The sequence below is a fragment of the Phocoena sinus genome, chromosome 17, assembly GCF_008692025.1.
Source record: "Phocoena sinus isolate mPhoSin1 chromosome 17, mPhoSin1.pri, whole genome shotgun sequence".
Taxonomy (NCBI): domain Eukaryota; kingdom Metazoa; phylum Chordata; class Mammalia; order Artiodactyla; family Phocoenidae; genus Phocoena; species Phocoena sinus.
The window spans coordinates 45781894-45808421 of NC_045779.1; the positions used below are offsets into that span (position 1 = coordinate 45781894).

General features: G+C 35.3%; 1 protein-coding gene across 7 annotated transcripts in view; it reads right to left on the reverse strand.

Moving 5' to 3' along the window:
- Positions 1–737: 737 nt before the first annotated feature.
- Positions 738–26528, reverse strand: part of UBR5 (ubiquitin protein ligase E3 component n-recognin 5) — a 142801-nt gene continuing 117010 nt past the window's right edge. For 3 of the 7 annotated variants that reach the window (XM_032609397.1, XM_032609394.1, XM_032609393.1), the window contains exons 41-59: positions 24327–24557; positions 23769–23842; positions 22376–22548; positions 22167–22280; positions 21033–21253; positions 19526–19646; positions 19322–19426; positions 16830–17073; positions 15285–15396; positions 14496–14640; positions 13364–13494; positions 11901–11961; positions 9675–9850; positions 9390–9474; positions 7856–8011; positions 7379–7492; positions 5838–5982; positions 4376–4461; positions 738–1366 (exon numbers count right to left, since the gene is read on the reverse strand). In XM_032609397.1, coding sequence (XP_032465288.1) covers positions 1154–1366; positions 4376–4461; positions 5838–5982; positions 7379–7492; positions 7856–8011; positions 9390–9474; positions 9675–9850; positions 11901–11961; positions 13364–13494; positions 14496–14640; positions 15285–15396; positions 16830–17073; positions 19322–19426; positions 19526–19646; positions 21033–21253; positions 22167–22280; positions 22376–22548; positions 23769–23842; positions 24327–24557 — 2707 coding nt within the window. In that variant the 3' untranslated portion in view covers positions 738–1153. The remainder of the gene's footprint in view (positions 1367–4375; positions 4462–5837; positions 5983–7378; positions 7493–7855; positions 8012–9389; positions 9475–9674; positions 9851–11900; positions 11962–13363; positions 13495–14495; positions 14641–15284; positions 15397–16829; positions 17074–19321; positions 19427–19525; positions 19647–21032; positions 21254–22166; positions 22281–22375; positions 22549–23768; positions 23843–24326; positions 24558–26528) is intronic. The other 4 variants (XM_032609399.1, XM_032609395.1, XM_032609396.1 and 1 more) reach the window with 3 other exon arrangements.

Here is a 26528-nt window from a genome sequence, read left to right on the forward strand (position 1 = left end):
TGGCCTGGCCAGTGCCATTCAGGATTCTCTGCTAACTGTAAAATGTGGACTGATTTTCTTCTGTTTCTTATAGTCCATGTGTACATTCAGTTCTTTAAATCAAAATTTTTATGCACATAACCGTGTCAGTATATTGTCCTTAGTTTAAAAATGTACAACTACATAAATAAAAACTGTTTCTTCAGTATTACTTGACATTTCTTCTGTAATTTCTTTATTTAAAAAAGTAAATGTAACAAGATACTTAAAAAAGGCTAGATACAAAAGTAGTTAAGCTGCTCACGAACATTTAAAATTTTCCAAAATTTATCTTCAATAATCATGATCTTATAAAACATTTTACAGTTATCAGAAAGTGCCCAGGCTGAGTTTACATAACTGAAATGCCTTAGTACAAATGTCTAGTTAGAACTGAAGTGCAGTACACCTGACTTGACTGCTCATTGAAATAGGGATACAAAGGAAAAAAGTTGATTGTGATAAAGTATTGTGCATTGGCCCCCATCATATGTACAAAAAAGTGCCCTCACTCAAATGAACAAATTACATGCAAAATATTAGTGATATCATTTAATATCCTAGAGCTCAATGCAGTCAAACCGCAATAAAAGTGGTTTTTATAGGTAAAAGTGATTTCATCTCTAAGATCTGAATGTTCAGAACTTTTTTTTTTTTACAAGTTCCATATACATGATACACAATTGCAGCCAACCACAAATTAAACACCATAAAAAAAGTTAAAATGAAAACACAGAACATACTTAATTTTTTATTTTGAAATTCCCTATTCCCTCTATACAAGAACCTTTGCTGAAACACTTTCCACAAAGGCAGCAGTGAATTTTCAGAACATTTTACATTTTTTCCCCTCAGCAAAAAGATAAATCACAGTGTAAATTATGTTGTTCTGCTGTCATCTTTGGCTGGGGTTAGACCCAGAAGTTGCTGACTAGCAAACCATTACAGTGAAATGTTGCTAGTGCTCCTCAGGCCTTTAAGCTACAAACTCAGCAAGGAATGTTTGCATTTAATCTCTTTAAGGTACCACCACAGGGTGTGACAGCATTAACTTTCATAAACTTTTATAGACAAATGGAAAAAAATCTACAAAATAAGCTAGTAATATTACACAGCAGTACACACTTTTTATACTCTACACAAAACCAAAATTCTTGGTCTTAATGGCGAGTAGCAATTTCTGTTTGAGAATCTGCTTAGAGGAATAGAGTGGGACGTAAAGTCGAGAAATGCAAGTATTTGCAGTAGGAAGATGTTGGTCATCTGGTGGTCTTATTGTGATGGAGGGCATAGGCTGAAATCCTTCTTCACTGGCTGGTAATGATGGACTTGATGTCCAAAAGTAAACCTAAACAGGAGTATAATAATTACAAGTTTGGCTTTTAAAAGATTAACATTCAACCCTTAACTCTGGCAATATATACATAGAGCCCCATTCTTGTGTTAAAACCTACTTTTATTATTTTGAACTGGGTTTTACATTTATTTCTTGTATTAAAAAGGAAAGGTTCAGGGTCAGAAGAGAAAAAAATGTCAGGTATGTAGAAAAGTGACTATGTTTCATTGCCTCAGTTTCTCATCTGTAACATGAGGCTATTGGACTAAATGCTCTCTAAGGGCCTTTCCAGTTGCTAAGTTCCACAGAGTATCCCTTAGTGAGAATAAGGTACAAGGTCTCCAAAAAAGGTTCAAGATTCACAGAGGTTATCTAAGTTATTTTGTATTTTATCTACTAACAAAACAACCCAGGGGCTTCCCTGGTGGCACAGTGGTTGAGAGTCCGCCTGCCGATGCAGGGGACATGGGTTCGTGCCCTGGTCTGGGAAGATCCCACATGCCGCGGAGCGGCTGGGCCCATGAGCCACGGCCGCTGAGCCTGCGCTCCGCCACGGGAGAGGCCACAGCAGTGAGAGGCCCACATACCGCAAAAAAAAAACAAAAAAAAAAACCCCAGTATTTTCAGTGGTCCATTGTGATACATAATTTTATGATAGTAATTAAGTGTTCGACAGCATCTACTGTACATCAAAATCCATGCAATAAGCCATGTTAACATATCTGGGGTTTTTTTTAGATTTCTTTTTTTTGGTGGTGGTGGGGGATGTGGACCATTTTTAAAGTCTTTATTGAATTTGTTACATTATTGCTTCTGCTTTATGTTTTGGTTTTTTGGCCCCGAGGTATGTGGGATCTTAGCTCCCCGACCAGGGATCGAATCCGCACCCCGCACACTGGAAGGCAAAATCTTAACCACTGGACTGCCAGGGAAGTCCCAACATTGAGTTTTAAAATGCATCTAATTTGTGTAATATACCATAAATTACTTTTTCTTTAAATATAACCAAAGATATACTTTCCTGAAATATTTTCATTAATACATACCATTCCTCACTGACAGAGAGTGCCTATCTCTTAAGGTAAAGCTTTTAAAATCTTGCATTTATAGTGTACAACTAAACAGGCAAAATATATTCATTATCCCAGAATGACTAGGAAACCTAAACTATTTCCTGAAGCATAGTTTTGTGAGAAATCTCATCTAGAATTCTATAGAAGGAGGCAGGAAAAACAACCTCTGTGTCAGGGTCTCCAAAATCTTCAAAGAACTATAAAAGAGCTGGAAGGTACTGTAGAGGTAAAGCTGGCCCAATCTACTCATCTTAAAAAACAAACTTAAAGTGTTTCTCCAAGGATAAATATGATTAACCAGACAGATGACTACATCGCTGGACCTCCAAGAAGTTAGTTAGAGGAAGAGAAATAAATACCAGAGGACTTCTCAGAACTTTTACTAGTGACCTGTGACTCTCCAAGAGGGAAATAAACTATATAGTCTTACCCCACAATCCTGGGACTAATAATTCAAGGGAAAACAGTTTAGGAAACGCTGTTATATCCTGTCCTTGAGACACATAAGGAAAAACCCAACAATATGTGAAGGATAACCTCCCAAAAGGGGAAGGGGAAGAGGAGGAGGTAAAAGACACCTTGGTATAACAGGAGTTTAAAGAGTAAAGCTCACAAATTAAAGCTACTGCTAAGACATTTTGAGGCCCCTACAGAGGGAAATTCTCTCTCATAAAAGACTGAATAGTTAACAGCTTTCTCTTCCAGTAGAAGGCAGAAATGCAGTGAGACTTAACTTGACCGACTGCACTGAGGATGTATTGGTTTTGCTCTGAATCCAAAGATTGACTCAAGAACCCTAATACGTTATCAGGTACTCCTAAAGCCAACAGGGACAGATACGGTATTAGCATTAGTAGGGACTTTGGGGTTGGTCCACAAGATCAGGAAAGTCAAAGTACATGGAATTATATGGAATCAACCTAGGGAGCAACCTAGGAAACTACCATATGGCTAAGCCAAGAACAAAACCCAGCTGACAGCTAGGACTGCTGGACAACCTGTCTTGCTATAGTGGAGAAATACTGGAAGGCTCTTGGGGCCATGTCAAGATGAAGGAATGCTAAATGCACGACCCCTTCCCCACAAAAAAAAATAAGTTACTGCCTGAATTACAGGTAAATTGGAAACAGCAAGTTTTGTGCTTTCATGCACAAGTAACTTATTTCTCCCTCTCAAATGAAACTGGGGGATATATCTAGAAATTGGATCATTTTTAAACATTCCATAAGAGGTCTGGTTTAGAATATTGAGAACTAAGGCTGCATCAACAGGGGAAATGTCACAGGGAACTATGAGGAATATGAATAGAAAGGATCTCGTGAGATTTTCTGGGTAAGGAATGTCCCTCAAATTTCTACAGGAAAGTCTAGACTGCCTTTCAAGGTTAATGGACAGGTTGACTTGGATATACTCAAGGTTGGACATAGGTTCCACAGACTTGACAGACTTTTCAATATAATCAAAGTTTATATCATCTAATTTATGATTCTAAGTTAATAATAAGTAGTAAGATTAAAATCAGAGATGTAGTACTCATAATTAAGCTATTCTATTCATAGTATACAGAGCAATTAAGATACTATTCAAAAATTTTGCAAAGATTTGCTAGGCAAAAAGATTAAGGATGTACAAAAGAGGCAAAAAGATTAAGGATGTACAATATAAGCACTACAGGGGAAAAAACATGTCTCAACAATAAGCTGGTATTATCTTCTGGGACTAAGGATGGCATTTTAATAGCTAAGATGTATTTCACTCTGCTTACAGTTTTACTCATACTTCTGTTCTAGAGTAGAGAAACAAAACTGCCTTTTATTTCTGACCTTCAATAATTTTCTTAGCCAAAATTAAAATGACCAACCATTACAAATTGAAAACAAAATGCCGTCATACATAGTATTTAAGGTTTTTACGTTTTCTTCTACAAATCTTGTGAAACTTAACTTACAAGATCTTGTCGTTCTGTCATGCTCATCTTCTCTACAATTGACCAGAACCAACGCTTGAACTGCAAGAGCTTCTCAGCATTTTCTCCTACAAATGAATATAAATTCAATAAATATACTATATCAGTTGTAAAGCAATTATACTCCAATAAAGATGTTAAAAATATATACTATAACAGTTGTATTTTTAGAATATTACTTCTTATAAAAGCAGGTATAAAATTAAAATGGGGGGGCACTAACCCTAACAGAGGAAGTTAGGACCACTTACATAATGTGAAACCTCTAGAGTTCATTAATCAATCCTAATGACCAAGATGACCAAGACAAGAAAAATGAACCACCAGCCTCAAAAATCACATGACTTTAATTCCACCTGTAAGTCATGAGTTTTCTTATGATCTTAAACCAGTGCTTCTCAAAGTTTAATGAGTTCACAAATCCCTTGGATAGAGATCTTTTTAAAATGCAGACTCTCATTCACTAGGTATGGGGCAAGAAAGGGGAAAGGAACCAGAGATTCTGCATTTCTAAAAAGCTTCAAGATGATGCTGATGCTGATGATCTGAGGATCATACTTGGGAGTGTCTTTAGGTATTTTTTTCCCACTTCTAGGTTTCTGGTTTGTAAATAAGCCAAGTTCTTATCTCACAAGTATTGAAAATTATATTAATAAGTGGCACAAAAACTACTACACAATGATCTATACGTTGCCAAGCATGAGGGAAAAACAAGAAAATTTATCCAAATTTAACTTACTATAATTTGGCTGAAGCTGTTTGCAAAGTATGAAAAGTAAAGGGGAAAAAACTGGTATCTTCATGTATGCAATAATCTTGTACTAGAGTTATAATAGTCCTCTCAGGAATTTCTTGGAGCTTCCAGTGTTTTATTGTGTAGTCACAGCTAAAAAGTCTATTCCTAGAATACGGGACTTGAAAAGGAAGGGTTGCAACAAATCAAGCACTAAAGATGAATGTTACTCTAAGATTATCACTACCTCTTGTTATTCTTTCTAGATTCTCCATGTGTTTGTGTGCTCTGATGTCTTTCTAAGTGTGCTTTGGATCCGGTTCTACAAAGCAAACATCATGTAGTCAAATTCTTTAATTAGAGTTTAAGGAACATGAATAGGGAAAGGCCAACAGAACTGTCACATGGATTATTTTTTAATTATTAATAGTATATAAAAGTCCTTTTCACACAGTTGCTCACCAGGAATTTTTACTTGTATCATACTAAACCATGCATTTGTTAAAACCTAGAAAAATTAAACAATAAAAGAATTAAGAATGACCTAATACTATCATAGTTCAAACATATCTTAAAATATATATATAAAAACACCTGAGTAATACAGCATTTCCTAAGCTCCTGTAAATATGTAAGAACCAGAAACTCAGAAAACCGACCAAATTATCTATGTAGTTTATTCCTTAAATAAACATTAAAAAAATTTCATACCTGATTCATCATTGAAAGAGGTGAAACTGATCAGCATTTGCACATTAACTTCACCACAGCCATTTACCAAAAGCCTAAAATCTTCTGCTGTCAAGTCTTCTAATGAATTTTTTGGAAGCACATCCAGCAGACCTTTCCTCATTGCCTAGAGGATTTCAAAAATAACCTGTTTATTACTATCAGTACTTTATTTTCTACATAGCATTTATTATTGTTAAAGTCCAACATCTAATTTTAGCAGCCTAAGAATATTAAATAATTCTAAATAATACTAAAAAATTAAGTTCTATGTTCTGAGTTTCTTATTAACAGATTCAAAAGAGTGGCAGAGGGAAAAAAGGGCTACAGGTTCAAAAGTGATACATATCAGGAGTTAACAAAAATAATTTTTTAAATTATGTTAATAGCAAACAGGCTAGTCATTAAGAATAGCTTCAATCTGTCAAATGTGCTATCCTGTCAACATCCTAGGAAGAGTATGATAATGACAAAAACAAACATCCCTGACACAAACCCAAAATCTAGAAGCTTACTGAGAAGTTACCATGTGCCAAGAACTGTTCTAAGCACCTTACATATTCATTTAATCCTATCCTCATTTTGCAGAGGAGGGAACCAAGGCACAAAATAGTTAAGTAGTTTGCTAATGTCATACAGCTAGAGGGGGCTGCAGCCATGATTTGAACCCTGACAGTATGATTCCAGAGCCCACACAATTATTCCCAGCACAGGGATCAGAAACACTTCATAAACATTCTTCAATTAGGAGAAAGAGCAGGCCTGATGTTGCTCTTTAGAAGAGCCTGATTGGAGGAATGGTCCTTGGTTTTTAGAATTTTCCTTACATTACTAACTGATGTGGCTATTTTGAATGCCTGGGACAATAAACCCTGCTGTACCAGCTTGCCTAGATTATTTGTGCAAAGAAGGTGATTTATGATGAACATGTGTTTTTCCTCTGAGGGTCTGAACTGCTTACAGGACTGGCCTTCAATAAAAACCCTGGGCACTGTGACTCTTCAGCAGGCTTCCCTAAACACAAACACTGCACATGCATTGCTGTAATTCACTGCTGGAGGAAGACGTATGTTCTTTGTGACAACTCATGCCCCCAGAGAGAGAACTTTGGAGCCTGTATCTGGATTCCTCCAGACTCTGTCTGATGTACTTTTTTCCCCCTGTGAGAGTCCTTTTGCTATAATAAACCATACCGATGAGTACAACTGCCTCCAAGTCCTAGGAGTCCTTCTAGTGAGTCACCAGAGGTATGGGTGGTTGCAGGACCCCCAAAACAGTAGTCATTTCAGTCCCACAAAGCATCCTTATCAAATCTACTTTCAGATGATTACATGGTTTTTCCAAGTAGTTTTACCCAAAAGAAAGGTCTGGATTCATGTGTAATTTACATTTTTTGTAAATTCATTTTGGTTTAAAATTTTTGACCTTTTATAAGCAAGCTGAATACACTGTAAGCTAGTTTAAAACACAGAAGACACACATAGCCTCATCAGATCAAGTAACATTTTCCAGAAAACACTTACATGTAATGGCTGTTCCGCAACTACCAACATTCTGTGTTCAGCATACTTCCGCACATACTCATACACGTTCTGAGGAGTGACTGGTATATTTACACCATTAGGAATAAGTTCCACCTGTGAAAAATTTAGCAGTGCTGTTTAAAAGCAATTTTGTCAAAGCAGTAATAAGTTCACAGTTCATAAAACAATTTCCTAAAAATTTTAAATCTAAAGACAATTCTGTATCTGACAAGTATCTAAGGGATGCAAACATTCTAGGCCTAAGTAACTATAAACTCTTAGACCTCTCAGTCTGTCTCACTAACTCTCCATCCATTCATCTCTTTCTCTCCATCTCCTACTGTGTCTTTTCTCTGTGTGTGTGTGTGTGTGTCTCTTTCTTGGTCCCTATTTATCTAAATTGTTTTTCTATATGTCAAGCACAACAGACTAACCAAATTCTCCTGCCAGAATCAGAAAACCACACATGTGCTTTACCTGTCCTCCACCCTCTTCTTTACACAGGTCAATTGCAAATGCCAAATCCATCGCTGAGAAAACAGCATCAGCATCTGAACTCTGAGAAGCAAGTATTAGTTGCCGCAAACTCTCATACATCACAGGGTCAAAAAAAGCAAAATCATGCCAATTGACCTAAGAAAGTAATCATATGAAAATCGATTATGCAAGAAACATCTTAACTGAATTCATTAGTAAGCTGAAATCTATGATAAAGAATTTTATCTAATTTGAAGATTATTCTTTATCAGCTTATCTTCCACTAAATATAACTGATCTAAAGAGGTAAAATTTTAATAAGTCTTTGGCTCTGATAAATACATTTAATTTTCAAAGCATGAAAAATATGCATTTTAAAAAAATTTAAAACCAGGAGTATACTGGTTTTTTTTTTTAAGTTGTAAAGTAATTTATTTGTAGAAACCAGCACTAATTATTGCAAAGTGATTATGCCGAGCAACTGGTCCTAAGCTAAATACACATCCTGTTTAGCCTTGACAATAATCATAAAATACAGATTATTAATTCCAGATGATAAATCTGATGTCAGAGGAATCCAGTAACTTGCTGAAGGTCACATCATTGGGTTAAACTTGAGTCTATTTGATTCCTTAATCTTTTCCATAAACCCTGTTAAAGGCTCAACATTTCTATGTTGCTGAGCTTTAAGTCCAGTTCTTTCTCTGCACAAGAACATTTTAGCTGGAACACTTTAAGAAGTCAATAGAGTCAGAGTTTAAAAAGAAAAAAAAAGAAGAGGAAAAAATATGTATCATAGTATGATATGCTGTAATAATAGAAAATAATATTCACCAATGGGTTTGAGTAAAGAAAGTTAAGACCCCAGCTTTAACAATGCTAATCATATCCAATGTGTGTTGTGCATCACTAGAAGAGACTGTAAAGTATTTTGTTGTTTTGTGATTATAATTAGTATTATGCATTAATTTAAAGGATGTCGTTTCTCTCCCCCAACCCCCTGTCGTAAAGGAATGTACCAGCTGTCAAACTATCAAAACACATAAGGAAAATAACCTAATTCTGTCACCCAGAGATAATTATCAAGCATACTATGCTATATTTTCTTACATCTTTTTGTCCCTCTAGCCACCTACATCTTGTGTATATTTTTGAAACTGGGAATGCTCTTTTCAATACAATACTACTTCTATTGCCACTACTTGCTAGAACTTACTGAGCACTATGTGCCAGGCGCTATACTGTTTTCTTTACCATTTTATAAATGGGGAAATATGCCATAAATGTCAAGGGATTTGTCTGCAACAGGATCCAGGTCTGTCAAACCCTCCAAACCCACCTGTGTGTCACCCATTCTTCTATGCTCTCTCCTCCATGTATTCAGATTTTCCCCATGCCATTAAATGTTTGAAAATGATTTATAATGGCTATAATGCTTTAAAATTTAACACTAATTTAATGCTATATATATAATTATTTTATGAAACAAATTTTTTGCAATGTAAAAGCAGTTAGGTTCATTAAAATCACTTACTTTCCTACCAAGCAACACTTTAATCACATGTCTATTCAATGTGATAGGACATAGTTCATTCTGTAACAGACACAGTCCAAGAATCCTAAAAATAAAAAACAAGCAAATAGTATTTAAATTCAAAAATAACTCCAGAACACATAACGCCCCACACATATATAATATACATAAAATATGTTGAGAAATTTTTATAGTAGAACATATACACATTTTACAAACTAATATATTTTAGAAAGTCTCATAAACTGAAATTAAAAAAAAAATTCAAATACAAGATTATTTTACCTGCCAATGTTTCTGAAACAATTCAACCTTGCTTCTGTGTTTTTGCCAGGCCTTGGAGTATAAAATCCTCTTTTTCCAGGTTGGTAAAACAAAGGGGCATTGTCATCACCATCATCTGTGTCATCTAAATCCATATCTACTACACTTCGACTAGAACCATGACGCTTTCTGTTTTCCTAATAATAGAGTATCAGAGATTAAGACCCAAGATTGATTTTATTTGTTTATATTTTAGTATATGTGTCTACAAGAAAAGGATTATTTTTTATTAAAAAATGCCATTATAACTCACTCTCTTTAAAATTAACAATAATAATAATCCAGATACCCCCTCCAAAAAAAATAACAGTAATATTTTTGACATTACCCAAGATTGATTTTTAACAGCAAAACATACGAACTGGTTCGCTAAGTACTTAAATGTAAAGTTTGATAGGTAAAGCCACATTCATATTTAAATGTAAATAAACTTTAACTCATTCTTTCAGAATTGTGATATACAAAGCTTGTGCCTGTTAACTTCTCTATCCATTTAAGTAAAACTATTTAATGAAAATCTGGTAGCTTCTTTCACCTTGATTCCTTAAATATATTTTCCTTGGATATAGAATTCTGGATCGACAATTCTAAAAGCACTTTAAGGATGATGCTCTCTGTTGTCTTCTGGCCTTCACAGTTTCTGATAAGAAATCCACTGCCTTTCAAATCACTGTTTATCTATATGTAAGGCACTATTCTTTGCTTCCTTATTAGTTTTACAGCAGCTTGATGATGTATCTAGACACAGTTTTCTTTCAGTTTATCCTTTTTAGGGTTCACTGACCTCCTTGAATCTATAAATCTATGTCTTGCATCAAATTTGAGAAGTTTTCAGCTATTATTTCTTCAAATATTTTCCTGTAACAATCTCGTTCTCCTGGGTACTCCAGTGACATGCATGTTTGATATGGTCCAACAGGTCTCCGAAAACTGTTGTTTGTTTGACATCTTTTCTCCTTCTATTCTTCAGAAAGGATAATTTCTATCTATCTTCAAACTGACTGATGAATTTTCCTCTGTCATCTTTGTTCTGCTATTGACCTATTCAGTGAATTTTTTCTTTCATACATTGTACTTTCTAAAATTTTTCCTTGGTTCTCTAGTTTCTATTTCTGAACCTCTACCTTTCCATTCATTTGTGTTTATTTACCTTTATCTCACAGAACATGAAATAATGTCTTTGATAATTCAAACAAGTGGGTCATCTCAAGGCTAGTATCTATTGGTTCTCTTGCCAGGAGAATTAGTGAGCCTCTGTTGGTTCTTTGTATGTTGAATAATTCTGGAGTGTGTCCTGGACATTTTGAATACTAAGTTGTAAAACTCTGGGTCTTGTTAAAATGACATGGAGAATGTTGATGTTTTTTGGCTTTGGTAGGCAATAACCTGGTTACGTTCAGCTTGGAAGTGTCATCTTCTGTGTGCAGTGGTTCCATTACCAATTAAGTTTTCAAAGCCTTTTAATTATACTATTGCGTCTGCCCCGCATATGCACCATATGGGGTAGTCTGGGACTTGGACAGTGATTTATACTATAGTTTATTTCTTAAAGCATGTACTACCTTCCAGTTAAGACGGAGTAATGGGGACCAGTTTTACTCTCCTGCCTGAAACAACGCTTCAAAATAACAGTTTTTCAAATTTTGACTTCCCTCCTATCGGTGTGCTGTTGTTTACTTTTCAGAATCCTCAAGCAGTTCCTTTTTGTATTTTGTCCAGAGTCTTTAGTTGTAGTCAGTGAAAGAGATAAGATTATATCTTGGCTGGCACTGAAATTCTCAGGTAGCTTACAAATTGAAATGCATCATGCACTTTAAAAAAGCCTTCTTACTGCTATACCATATGTCACATTTTCTCTGGATCTCTGCTGCTTACTGGAGGAAGGAGACCTAGGAATCCACAGGACTGCTCTCCTTCAGTGATATTAATTAATGACATCTCTAATTTAAGCTTAATTCAGCCTGTGCTCAAGTGGAGGCAGCCAGTGAGTGGGGTTACACTGAACCCTAACTCAACCAGTCTTGATTCTGTATATGACACCTTTATACTAATCTTTGCTTTTTCCTCTACTGTAATCAAGCATTTTACTGACAAAGACATAGTTTCTTTGTAAATATGCTTTCCTTTCCCTTCTGTAATTTAAATTCCAAGTGCTTATTATTAGCACATGTACAAAACATCCCTTACCTGTACCTTTTCTGAGGAGTCTAATAACCCAAGATCCAGGATACTATCAGCTCCATTTTCCCTAAAAACAAACAAACAACTTTCACATTTCAGATAACTGAAATTCTAGAATTTAGTGTAGAGAAAACCATATGCATTTAAATTTATAAGAATATATAAATACATTTAAGTTTTGAAGTAAAACAATATCTAGGACACTTACTAGTCTTAATGCAGTTCTAGGAACAAAAATGTTAATAATATACACAAAAACACAGGATGCTACATGTATGATGCAAGACAATGAACTAAAGGCTACCTGATTTAAGACAAAATAAATGCAGTCTTCATAGGGGAACTGAAACTTGAGCTCAGGGGAAGCATTGTAAAAGAACAGAAAAATGTTCAGAAAGCAACCACAATAGGAATCAAATGCTCTAGGGTATTTAATTATTCTAGAATACTAATAAATCCACTGTTCAATCCGTAAAGCCAGGTGAAAGCAGTCAATATTATATTCTTGCATTCAATAGAAAACACTTCTAAATTAGCAACCCTTACATATATTTACAAATATCTTTTTTATCAAAAACACATTATTTGCAACTTTTTCTATAATGGGCTAAGCTATATCAGTGTGTGTTGATACTTCCAGAAACAGGGAAGAGGAATAAAGACATAGTATATGAAAGTCAAGAGAAGAAAAATAGTAGTAACAGCAAAGAAAATAAACTTCTAGCAATAGTCTTTGGCTTGGACCATTCAAAGGCTCTGAGACAGGTAAACAGCTGGAAGTAAGTGGCTATTTAGTTTCAGGGCTTAGCCTACCCACTTAACCATCTCTAGGACTATATCTAATCTAAGTTCCTCATTCAATATCATGACTAGGAGAAAAATAAACAGACATTTTCATCTAAAATAACACTTCAAAGCCTTAAACTGGATATCAGAGTAGCCCCAGTAGGGCACAGATTAAGTATGGCATATCTTCCTGTCCCTTTTACCTGTCACCTGGGGAAAGGAAGGATAAGTAACTTAACTGTTAGATATTTTTAAGTTTCATATTAAAACAAATATACTACACAACAGAAAGCAAAAACTTGCATAATTTTTAAGATAAATCAGGAGGTCTAAAAGAAATTTCATGTTTATTGCAAGGACTCAGGGATTACACCCAATTCCTTGAGGTATTTGGCCTCTGCCATTAGGGGTATTCATGTGGAGAATGAGATGTACTTCTTTATAAGTTAGTTTCTAAATAAGGTTCGTAAAAAATCTTCAGAACCTAAAGTGACTGCTAAAATTCTGCCCTTCTAATACATGTGAAGTCAGCTGTCTCACTCATGGATTTTAAGACATCTCTTAAAAAGCCATTTAAAGTCTTGTACTATTTAGTATAAATTTTAAGATATGGTGACAGCCACATCCTAAAAATAAAGTAGCTGATGTTTAAACTAAAATGTCTTCCCAACTGTATACACTACCGTCCATGTGCAATAATGAGTTCCATGGCTTCATCCACTCTTGCTCTCAGAGAATCTTCACTTGCTAGAAGAAGAAGAAGCTGAGCTGGGGATAATTCCAACAGCATGCCAGTGATTTTACTTGCAAATGCCTGTAAATGACAAACAAATGTTATTTGCCTCTACTCTGAAACCTCTTGTCTAAATCAGCAATCTTTTATCAGAAAAAAAGAAGAAGAAAATGTAAGAAACTTGGGTAACAAATAGGAAAAAAAAAATTCTGAACCAGTAACAGATTTTATTAAATTGGAAGCTTAATTATAGAAAACTTTGGTAGGGAATTAAATAGTCTATGCACTAGCAGTCTTATTAAAGCTAGTTTAATACTGGGTGACAAGCCTTTTTTAAAGGTTTTTGATACCCATGAGTAAACATAAAAATACTCAATTTTCATTTTTTTCCCTTCCTCATCAGAGACCTGGAAACAGTTTTTTCATTTAGTGTAGCAAAAAGGAGGTAAGAAGTGAAGGAGGGAGAAGGAGAAAGAAAAAGATGCCTATATTTAAGGCTAAGGATTCACTGAAATATAATTGGTTGACTCTGTTTTACTATTCTTTTGCTATAACATGTACATATAGTTATGTATAAAGACAAAAAAACACAACTAGGTTATGTTTCATATTCCATGAAAGAAACCTCTGACAGAATATTCAAAATAAAATCTTCCTGTCATACGTATGCAGAGTAACGTACATATAGCGGATTCACTTCATTGTACAGCAGAAACTACCACAACACCATAAAGCAATTTTACTCCAAAAAAAAAAAAAAAAGTAAAGTACACTATTTGCAATGTGTTCTAGCTGCAAAGTAACAATAATTTGTACAAATAAGGGTACAAATAAATACAATGAACAGATAATTCCTTAGCACACAAGGAAATTACTAGGTAGAATGCCAACCTGGCATAGGTAGTAAAAACATCAAGCTATATACAATTACTCTCCAGTAAGTCCTGCTTCTTTCCCTCCCTAAAGCTTCCTTTTTATTGCAGTCCTCAACCACATGGCTTTCCAGTAGCTGGCAACTTTTCTTAACTGAAAACCAAAAAGGGCACAGCCAGTTAAGAGGTAGCTAAGTACACCATACATACTGGTTGCATTGCTTGTACACGGGGATAAAGTCTCTCTCCGAGCGCCTGACGATGTGCGGGCAGAGGATCAGGATCATCACTAGGATTTCCTTCAGAGGCTGGTCTGAAGGGCCTAGTGTCGATGGAAAGCTGTCTTCTAAAATCCCTGAAAGATGAACAAAGCTATTATGACTTCATTCCCTTGTCTGCAAAATGAAAATATCAGTGCAACTAGTAACAAAGTTGGAAAACCAGAGCATACAGTTAGCTCCAGTTATGGTACTAGGGTGGAAGAATGCCTAAAGAATGATGGTGGGGAAATAAAGATTATCTAGATTTTGGCACTCGAAAATCCATAAATCTGCAATGCATAGGTTAATTTGATTCTAAGGGAAAAGGACCTTAAAATACCAAAAATCAAAAGTCCACCCATATTTACTGGAAATTTTAGTCAAAAGTAAAATGCTACCCATCCTAACACATGAAAAATTACAGGTTTAAATAACACAATTGCCACAATTAAAATTTTAAAACAAATTTAGGAAAGCATGATATGAAGTTAATAAAAATTTCAAAAAATTAGGAACTTGAGTGGGATAAATAAAAAGCCAATATAATTTCAACTGCCTCTGGGTTTTTAAAGCAGAATATTTTAATAACAGTTGGTTAGACTTTTTTAGTTACAATACATATATCCAATTATTAAAACTTTCATTTTCTAAAAGTCCATAATTGAGACTCTTATTTACAGGCCTACCTCCAATTCATCCAGAAAGATGGTACTCAATAAAAGACACAAAATCATCTCACCTATCCCGATCTCTCCGAGAACCTGCTCGCAAGCCACTACTCCTCCTCATCTCCCTTTCTCTCTCTCTCTCCCGATCCCTCTCTCCTCTGTTCCTTAATCTCTGCATTAAACCTGGAAAAAAATATGAAATACACTTTGTTTAGATGAATGTAAATGCAGCTACTTTAAATGTTAAAGTCAATGTGAGGACATGAGACAAACATAATAAGAACATGACAACTGTAGATCATCTTCCTTATCATCTGTGTAAGTGCCTTTCTCTCACTCTCCGTATGGTTTTGAGGGTTGGGGGTGATTCTGTAGAATGAACCTGGTAGGTAATAAATGTTCACTCAGTATTTGTTTAATGAATTTATCCCCTTGTCATGTCAAAGCTGTAAAATAATATGTAGCAACTGGGGCTATGTTAGTTCCACCATAAATAATGCTGAGATTTCTTACATATTTGAATATCTTCTCTATTCTTAGTTTTTGGCATTAAAGGCATTATAGCCACCCAGCTATTATTATTCTTAAAACCTTAAGCATAAACCAGGGTATGGTTTCCTAAGGAGTAAGCAGAAAAGTTATTTCTGAAACATCATGACTTCCCGGGTTTCCTCATTCACACTTGACAATTTTTTATTATAGGACTATAGAAATTCAAATGGTGAAACTAATGATGAAAGGCTGAGGTACTCTCCCCATCTTTTCATCCTCAATTCTTTCCAGAGCTCATTCAGTTTTTTTCCAGACCTCAGTCAGCTTTTACGGTGCCAGTTTACAGAACCCCAGTAAGATACAGCTACAGCCTAGGTAAAACACAGGATTTTGTTAGTAACTCCTTCTCCCTCAATTACTACATCCATCCACCTACAAGACTGACGATCTTCTGCCCCCTACCTTACATGAACCCCCAGTTTCAACCTTTTGTAGTTTTCACACATTTTTAATATGCTAATTGTAATCCTGAAAATTAGGTAAGAATCCTAACCCCAAAGTGCTGATCCTCAAGGAGGCAAAGCTTACACCAGGATGTTAATACAGAAAACCTTCTTACCAAAAAACAAAGTCTTGCTAAATTAAACAGTGAAGTTGGTGACACAGCCAACTTACATTTGGTTGCAAGCTCCATCTCATTGGAGACTGGAACGACTCTGCAAATTATACTTTGAAAAGCACTGTTCTAGACAATAGCATTTTCTTCTAAGTATCTCTACTTATTAAATACAGGGATTGGGGGAATCCTGCAGTTTGCTCTTTGAATTTTTATATTACCATAGATCTTAAACCTCCCACTCCCCAGACATTATAATTTGAGATGGAAAAAAATAGTACAATCACAACCATTTATGGAAATAAGTGTGGCAGTAAAAGAGCAAACTGGTAAATTGTCAATTATAGTAGTTTAAACATGATTAAATCATTAATCTAGAATAAAATGGTATAAAAGTGTAAATATACATTAACGTTCTCCCACTGTAAACATATATAACCGTGATTATCATTGTTTCCATTAAACAAGGTAAGAATTTGTATGTGCTTGTTACCTGTAGAGTACTTACTTGTATGAGTACCTTTGTTGGCATTTTGGATACAATCTAGATTTGGCAGTTTTTCATTGGACAAAAATGCTTGTGCAATGGCTGTATAAAAACTTCGTGCTACACCACTGCCCTCTCCTGGTTCATCCTTAAATGTAACTTTCACCCTATGTACAGCCATAGGTGTAGTAGCACATCTTCGACCAAAGTGATTGTTAAGTTGCCTCATGGTCTGCTGAATAAGAAGATCTCGATCCCGATCAACCTATTAAAACACAACAAAAAGTAGTAAATTCAGTGTTGGAAACCACCTTGAAATTTTTCTATGTAAAATCTGAAAATCTAATTTTAGCTTTTCCTTGACAGCTGAAATAGCTACGAAGTATTTGGGTTCTCAAAAGCTTATATTCCAAATAACACTCTAAATCATACAAGAATATCTTACATTAAATCAGGAAAATGGAATTTAACTCAATTATAACATTTTCTTAAAAGGTCTACCAATTTGGTAATATAGCAGGATAAACTGCAAGTAGATCAAAATGTAAATTTTTTTTTTTTTTAATAGTGAATCCTAGGGAAAAAAACATAGCATATTCCTTTGGTGGCAGAATACCATAGCAAAGTAAAAGAAAAATGACAAACGGGAAAAAACATTTGCACCTTCTATTACCGACAAAGATTCATGCGTAGTGTATATATACACCTAGCGTTTCTAAAAAAATTGAGGAAAAAACACTTTAATAGGAAAAATGGGCAAGAAATATCAACAAACAGTTCCCAGAAAAAGAAGCAGCCATAATATATGAAATATATGAAACAAAGTTTAACTTTGCTCATAATAAGAGAAATACAAATTTAAACTATATTGCCTATCAGACTGGCAAAAATCTAAAAAATTGACAACAAACTGCTGACAAGACTTTGGAAAATCAGGCCTTCTTGTGTTCATGTTGAAAGTGCAAATATATACAGACATTATGTAGAGGTATTTGCCAATATTTGCCGAAATTACATATACACATGCCCTTTGACCCATGTCTATCTATCTCAAAGACACGCTAGCCAAATAGAGAAACACACATAAGGCTATTATTCATCACATCTCTATTTGTAACAGCAAAAGACTGGAAACAAACCCAAATGTCCATCAATAGGAAACCAGATGAAAAAAATTGATACAGCCATAAAATGTGGTGCTAACACTAGGTAGCTGGAAAAAAAGAAGGCAGAACATCTCTCTATATATAGAGCCATGGCTTTCTCTCTAGGATATACTGTTAACTGGGGAAAGCAAGATAGAGTAAAATGTACAATAGCATGTTCAGGGTGGGAGTGGGGGAGAGAGATGCGTAATGAATACACACAGGATTATATATTTTTTGAAAGGTGGGAGGGAAGTAAGCTAAAAACAAGAACAAAAAAACCCCAAAAACCCAAAAGGGGGCAGGGGGAATACAAAGTAAAAGAGACAGGAATGGAAATTAGATTTCTCTGAATACAACCTTCTTCTATAGAGTTGACCTTGCAACTGTAGATATTTTACATTAACTATGAAACATAACAAAGTCAAAAAAAGGAGAGAGCAATCCCTAAAAAGTGAAAGCAAAATGAACTGAAAGGCCCTAATTGTGTGGAGATGAGATGGTAGGTAGCAAAACCACACAAAAGGAATTATTTCAAGTGACTTTAAACAATGTAGTTTGACTGTACATCTCCAACTGGATATGCTCTAAGAACAAAAACTGCAAATAAATCTTGGGCTATTTTCAATAATCATTTTGTTGGTAGTGGTGTTGATGTTATGATTCTAAGACTACTGTATGCATGCTGTTGGATAAAAGCAAATGAGTAATTTTATCAGTGTTGCTGGGAAGCTGGATATTATTCAGTTCAGAAGAAAGGAAGTAAAGACTAAAAGGTGAAAATAAAACAAACTTGTGGTCCTAAATCTTGAATTTGAATTAGGAGTATCAGTATGAACTCATGAAATAATTTTCTTCTTCCTTTTTTAAAGGAGCATTTCCTACTAAAAGGCCTAGAAACAATGACAAACCCAACAGGCAGTGAGCAACCTAGAGCCCAGATTATAATCTCAAAATACAATTTCCTGCTAAAAGGAAGCAGGGCTTCTTGAAGAAATGGCTGATTTAAGGTCTGTGACAGAAAATAACAGAAAATGAGACATATCAAAACGTAAGGAAGTTGTCAAAGATTGGACTCTCACTAGCCACAGAAAAGATAATTTGAGCATCAATGAAATGAAGCACATCCAAACAGTTTTAATCCATGTATTCATAATGATACTTAAACGAACAAACCCATTGCTCATCATTACAGGATGTTAGGAAACCAACTGCCAGAGACAGCCATTACTCTAAATTTGATGATTACCATTTATTTTCTTTAAATTTTTAATTACATAGTATATATCCCCTAAACAAAATTGTTATTTGTTTTTAAATTTTATATAAATAGCATACTGTATGTATAGGATAAGAAAATCTAAATACCTTTACCTCTAGTGATAAATCTCTTGACTGCTGATTTCTCAGTTTTTCCATTTCTCTCCGGAATTTTGATTCTTTTACCTCAAAACCACCCAATTCAGTTAGGATCTTAAAAAAAACAACAACAAAACAAATGCATGACAGAATTATCCTCTGAAATATGTTCCTATCAGGCAGAATAGAATGTAAAGTGCTCAAAATACATACTGATCCAGGTTCTGCTCCAACATCTTCCATGAATACCCTGCCGAACAGTTCTAAAGAAAGGCGCCAACGTCCTAGCAGCATATCATGGGAAATGACCATTCCCATGAAGCTACATTGTGGCCTGTAAGAAGTTTAAGGGGAGAGGGGGAAGCAGTTTAGGCAACTCTAAAAACTTCCTGGTTTTTGGTCAATAACAGTAATTACTTGGTCTTTTAATATTCTGAGATCTTAAGTAATTCAAAACCACTTTTCTATAGCTACTCGTTCCTTGGAGAACTTCTTAATTTTACTCCATTATTCCTTCTGTCCTTTACGTAAGGATACATCCCCAGGCTGGCTTCCATCTTCATCTTTAGTTTTACCTCCTCTCCTTAAAGTCCAGTGTCTGTCTCCACTAGATGATTCCCAGACCCCTCTTTAGTTCACAATGGACCAGAATTTCATTGTGTGAAATATATCCACTTCAATCATACTCAACATGGTGAAACTGAATATGGACTCTTCACCACAGTGACAGTGCCTCCTGATTTCTTTCAATAGTACCACCTATTTTCCTACTGCACGGACTTGAACAGATTTTAATTTATTCTTCCCTTGGTCCCTCCAGAGTGATCAAGTCCTTCATAAGTTTTCTTTTCCTAACCATGGTTTCCTTTTCATCCCCAAAGGCAATATTCTACTTCAGCCCCCTTTTTAACAACTAGCCAGAAGGAATAATAGCTTGTCTCTCTACCTCTAATTATTCTCTCCTTCAATCTATCTGCTTCTACACATTCGAACCATCTCAGCTCAAATCATATTGTCTCTAGGAAGCTTGGGCCATCCCAGTCCCTAATTCTTCCTTGCCTTTTATGGTTGTTAGACTGTGTACACAAGATGTATACAGTTTCCTAAACTAGTTTAACTCCTCCTAAGCAAACCAAAAAGAAAAAAAAAATCTGACATTACATAACCAAACATCATACAGCATAAAGCAGACACTCAACAAATCATTAGGTGATCAGCCATACTGAGTCACAGTATATACTAGGCAAATTTTTACTGGGAAAGCAAAGAACCTACCACTTGCAAGAGATTTGCTAAATGTGAACCTGGCAAAGGAGTGAGCCCAGACAAATGTGAAAGTCACAAATCTATAAAGCTCTTTTTTTCACATGTTCCCCTCCCATAGCTGAGCTCCTGCTAACAAGTGTATAATTGACAATTTGACATGTATATATACTTTAACTCAGTACTGAACGTTAAAAACAGAGTCAGAATTTCTTCAGTAAAAGGAGGAGAAAATCAGAATGCCAATCAATCACAAAACAGTCACAAAAAAACAAAATCCAGAAAACTCTAAATTTCTGATTTATAAACTAGGAAAACACAAATAATATTTCATCCTATTATTTATATACAAATAAAATACAAAGAAAATTATAAATTTTCTAAATAAAAACTCTTACAAAAATTATAATAGCCATAAAGTAATCGCATAGAAAAACTATCTTCACTTAGCAAGTACCTGAAAGATGTAAGAGGTGGCCCTTCACTTTCAGTCAGTCCTATTTCTGCGAGTAAACTGCTTTTCAATTGTGCAGCAAGATCGTGAGCAGATGGCCCTGGTTTTGAACTCTCAGCTTCTTCTGGCACTACATTCTGTTCTTCCCCTTCCTTTTTTTGCCGATTTTGCATGTTTGTTACATTTTTCAAATTGGCAGCATAAGACATTTTAGTTGGAAGAACCTATGAATTTTTACATTTAAATGTTAGATATTAAAAAACAAACTGACTAGATTTCCTTTTCAACTTACTAATACTCCACAGAGATCACATGGCAGTTAAATAATTCCCTTCTGGCACTTCAACTACAAAGATGCAATCTATTTCTTGTCTATCTGATTCCCATGGATGAGCACCAATTCCAGTGCATTTACCAGAGCAGCCTCAGAGAACTTTTCAAGGTACCTTTATAATATCTATGGTTACTTAAGTGTCTTATGTGCATAAAATTCTCCTTTATCACTTAGATAATAAAGAAAATTCTATTCAAGTACATGTCTTCTATATGCCCACTCTTAAATGGTGTTATTACTTTTTCACTGGAGAAACAGTACAGTATAATTTCAGGCTCTCAAATCGGACTTTCATCTAAAAACTAGATCTGTCATTTCACTAGTTGTATTACAACAACAGACATTCCCACGTGAAATTTATGTAATCTCTCCAAGCCTTACCCATAAAATCAGGATAATAATGTTTTCTACCCAACATGGCTGTAAAGATTAATTGAGACAGTGCCCAGGAGATAGAATTATCCAACAAATGTTAGGTATCATCATTAATATTACTTTATTCCCATTCTAGACTCAAAAAGAAAAGTTACAAGCCAATATTATATATGCTCATATGTATAAAAATTTTAAATATTCAGCAGAATTACAACAATCAACTCCGGAACAGGCAAACACAGCAAGTTAGTCTCAAAGCAGACTATTGACAGTACTGGAATTCCTTTAATTATGTCATAAGGCAAGAATTTCTGATACTTCTGTTATTTGGGTAAATACAATATTCTGAATGCATTTCCCAAAAACTAGACGCTGGGATAAGTGTTCAACTCACAAATATTATATTGCGAAGATTTCTACTATCTTACCTCAAGGCAGTTTCTATCCACTGTAACTTCCATTAAGCATTTTCCACTGCTGGCAGATGAAGAATAAAGACCCTGACTTGGACGGCCAAAAAGATCCTCCTTTCTAGCATTTGGCTGGAATTTTAATAAAAATATTACAGTTACATTGAACACTTTAAAAAAGTAAATTCAACTAAAAAGAAACCTTAAGCCTAGTTTATGTGAATCACCTGCAACAGATGTGGCTGATCAGCCAAGGGGATGGCTTCAGCTAGAGGCACTTCAAATGGGTTTGGGGGTATACACCCAAGGAACGTCATGGAGTCGGAGCGTCGGAAAAATGGATGGTTTTGGCCAGTTTCTGCGGGAAGAGAGTCATCATCCTTATCATTCAAAGTAGCACCTAAACATAAAGAGATAAAATGTTTTTTTAAAAAATTAATTATTGGGGAAGGGTAAAAGGATCTACATCTGCTCAATCCAAAATTCTTGTTATCTCTTTATAAAATTTTAATGCCACTCAAAACAAGTTGATAGTCCAAAATTTTGATAATATTTTAAAGTGGTAATTCAAAATACTGGTTTAAAATGGTTACAACGATAAATTTCATTTATGTGTATTTTAACACAATAAAAACTTGCAAAAAATATTAGCAGTAACAAATACTGTTCTATTTTGTATTGGACAGACACTACCCACATCCACCTCTTCTCTCTCTAGAGATTTAGACCTGAATATAGCTAGTTTCCTGAGCATGTTCAGGACCTGGCTCACTGATGACTCCACAAAAGGGGCTAAAATTTGAGCATCTGCTTACTTTTAAGTTCTGATTCCTCTATAGAAGAAGATAAACAGAGAAATGTCTGGGCAACTCATGCATCCCAACAGGAAATCAGCACACCAGCACCAACTCCCATTAATGGAATAAAACTTTTGTCAGTGCTTACAGTATGCTGTGAAAATAGCAGTGAGCTATGGCTAGGTTCTCAAAAAATAGCAGTTAAAGTTAAGTTGTCTTTCCCAGGCCTGAATAAAGTACTACATGATAATAAGAAACAGGCAAGCAGACTATCTGACCCCACTAGAAAAGTATTTTAATTCTACTTGAAATTATACCTGAAAGCTACAAATAAAAGAGTGTAGAAAATCCCCAAATTTCTTGAATTTGGAATATTTTCTCTTTTTTATTGCATTAACTGTTGAGTTTTGATGTAATAGGGAGTTATAACTGGTATTTTCCATTTTCTTGACTCAGTCTATTTTGCATCAGTATTAGCAAAAGTTCTGCTAAGACTTTATTCAAATGTACGTAGTACCAACACACTTAAGAATAAAGGTAAACATAAAACTAAGAGAAATGCAAAGGAGAGATACAAAGTCAAAATAGAAAAAATATTAACTGTTGAAAAAGTTTATAATATTTCTTTAACTCATCCTTATTTATGAAGTAATTAATGCAAGGATATATAAGGAAAAATGGACAGAAAATGCAAGGAACGGGACATAGAGAAGAAAAGAGAAATTCCCACCCAGACAGAAAATAATGAAGTTAAAAAGCTTGAAGGGGAAATACTGAGGCAGCCATTTCTTGAAGTAGATTAGCAGATTTTCTGTACACTAACTTTGATTGGTGTCATCATCATTTTCATGTTCTGAATCTTCATTATCAATACCCAGTTCCAAGAGTTCTCGTGTCCTTTAAAAAGACAAGTGAGTCATTTTACATGAAGTATTTTGTGCTGTATGAACAGGAGCAAAGGTGATGCAAAAAATACTGAAAAGGTTAGTTTAGTATCTAACCAATTTCAAACACTGGGATAAAGTTTCAGACTCTGGGAATGGTAGACTAATCAGCCAAATGTACTACAACTACAAAATAGGTTCAACAGAAGCAAAAGGCTAATCACACCAAGAAATAGTGAGTGCTTACACAAACTCTAATAGAAAACATGATAAAACAATCAGGACAAACTACCTCCAGCATAAAGCTTAACTGGATTCTTAGGTTTCATGTTTTAAGTGAGGAGTAGCTATGGAGAGTGGCTGGATGGACTCAAGCCCACCTGCCCACATGAAATGTTCCTGTTTGCAATGTTCTCCTTACTCCAAAAATCAGACAACGTACTAATGGAGACCACAGCAAGTATTTCTTAAAACAATCTCATGGCAAGTATGGCTACCTTTTGCGTTCCAGCTGAGGTGTATCCAATGTTGTCTGCTGATTCATTGCTTTAATCCAATATATAAGGGCTTGAAAAACATATGCCACATGCTTCAATGAGCAAACATCCAAAACTGGAAGAACATCAGAATGCTCGTCATTATGAGACCGCATTAAAGACAGAGCATAATTTAGGAAGTCGCCTCGAGCAGACATCATTCCTTGACGGGCACTAAGCAATGTGGCACGTCTATAGGAGTAAAAAGAAATGAAGATGTTTACAAAAAGAACACAAATGTGAAATGTACCACTGTTATAAATATGCAAAATTAGGAACTGAGACTATCCATAAATAAAACCTCATTACGCCTGGGCTCTGCCTTAGAAATATAACCATTGTATATTATTTACAGTACTGTATACATTTATAAAGGAAAGAAATTCCAGCGTCCTCTGGATTGGCAGCAGGTACTCCTTCCCCAGAGACAATGGTTCTCAAACTTCAGTGTCCACCAAAATCACCTGGAGGGCTTGTGAAAACAGGTTGTTGGACCCACCCCTATGGGTTCAGTAAGAATGGGTTAGGGTAGGACCCAAAATTTATATTTCTAACAAGCTCTTAGGTGACCTTGATGCTGCTATTCTGGGAACCACACTTTGAGAACCTAAAAGTGTGCCTAAAATGACACCAAAGGCACAAGCAACAGAAGAAAATAAAGAGCACTGGACTTTACCCAAATTAAAAAACCTATGTCCTTCAAAGAACACCTTCAAGAAAATGAAAAGACAATCCACAGAATGGGGCACAATTTCTGCAAATCCTGTATCTGAAAGGAAGTTGTATCCAGACTATATAAAGAACTCATAAAATTCAATAATAAAAACAGAGGCCAGTTAAAATGTATAAAACATCTAAGCAGACATTTCTCCAAAGATACACAAATGGCCAATAAGCACATGAAAAGATGCTCATCAGCCATCACAGAAATGTAAATCAAAACCACAACGAGAAACCACTTCATACCCACTAGGATGGCTATAATCCAAAAGACATATAATAACAGGTGTTGGCAAGGATGTGGAGAAATTAGAAACTTTATTTATACTCTGCTATTGGGAATGTAAAATGGTGCAGTCACACTGGAAAACAGTCTGGCAGTTCCTCAAAAGGTTAAAGAGAGTTACCATGTGATCCAGCAATTCTACAATTAGATATATACCCAAGATAATTGAAAACACATTATCTACACAAAAAACTGTACACAATCTGTTCACAGCAGCATTATTCATAATAGTCAAAAGGTGTAAACAACCCAACTGTCCATCAACTTATGAGTGGAAAAACAAAATGTGACATGGAATACTAGGAAATAATGTATTGATACATGCTAAACATGGATGAACCTTAAAACCATTATGCTAGGTAAAAGAAACCACATATTGAATGATTCCATTACATGAAATGTCCAGAATAGGCAAATCTATAGAGACAGAGAGTAAATCAGTGGTTGCTTAGGATTAGAAAGTAGGGGAAAACGGGAGGTGACTGCTAATAGGTACGGGGCTTCTTGTGGAAACGAATAAAACATTCTAATACTAATTGTGATGATGGTTGCACAGCATACTCAAAACTATGGAACGGTATACTTTAAATGGGTGAACTGTATGGTATGTGAACTACATCTCAATAAAGCTATTCTATTAGAGTGAGAGTGGGAGCAAGACAGAAAAGGGAACCCTATCACCAATGAAAATCTATTATCAGAAATCTGTGTTCTTTGGCGTAGTGACTAGCCTAATGAAGACAAGGCCTGTGTCTATTGGTGGAGCAGGCTTCCTAGGACAGGAAAGCTGCTGCCTCTCAAGTCTTTATCTCTAATCCAGGTCTTTTTGCCAAGCATTCAATTTTGCATATTAAACATTTCCACTAAATCCTCTCCCAGTTCTCTACATGTTCAAAAGCAGGTATGTCCACTCTACTCCTCTAGATTTTTCTTTTAATTTTTGCATTAGTTATTCAGAATCTAAATTCAGACGATGTAAATTCTGCCTCCTCCCCGCTCCATACCCCAACACGGCCCTAAGTTCTGTTTGTAATGATTTCAGCGCTCTCTCCTCACTGGCCCTTCACTGCCCTACTTCGGTGACTATTACTTCTCTTGTAGACTCCAACCATAGTCTTGTTAAATTTCCTAAGCAGTCTCCTTAGACCCTTGTCTTT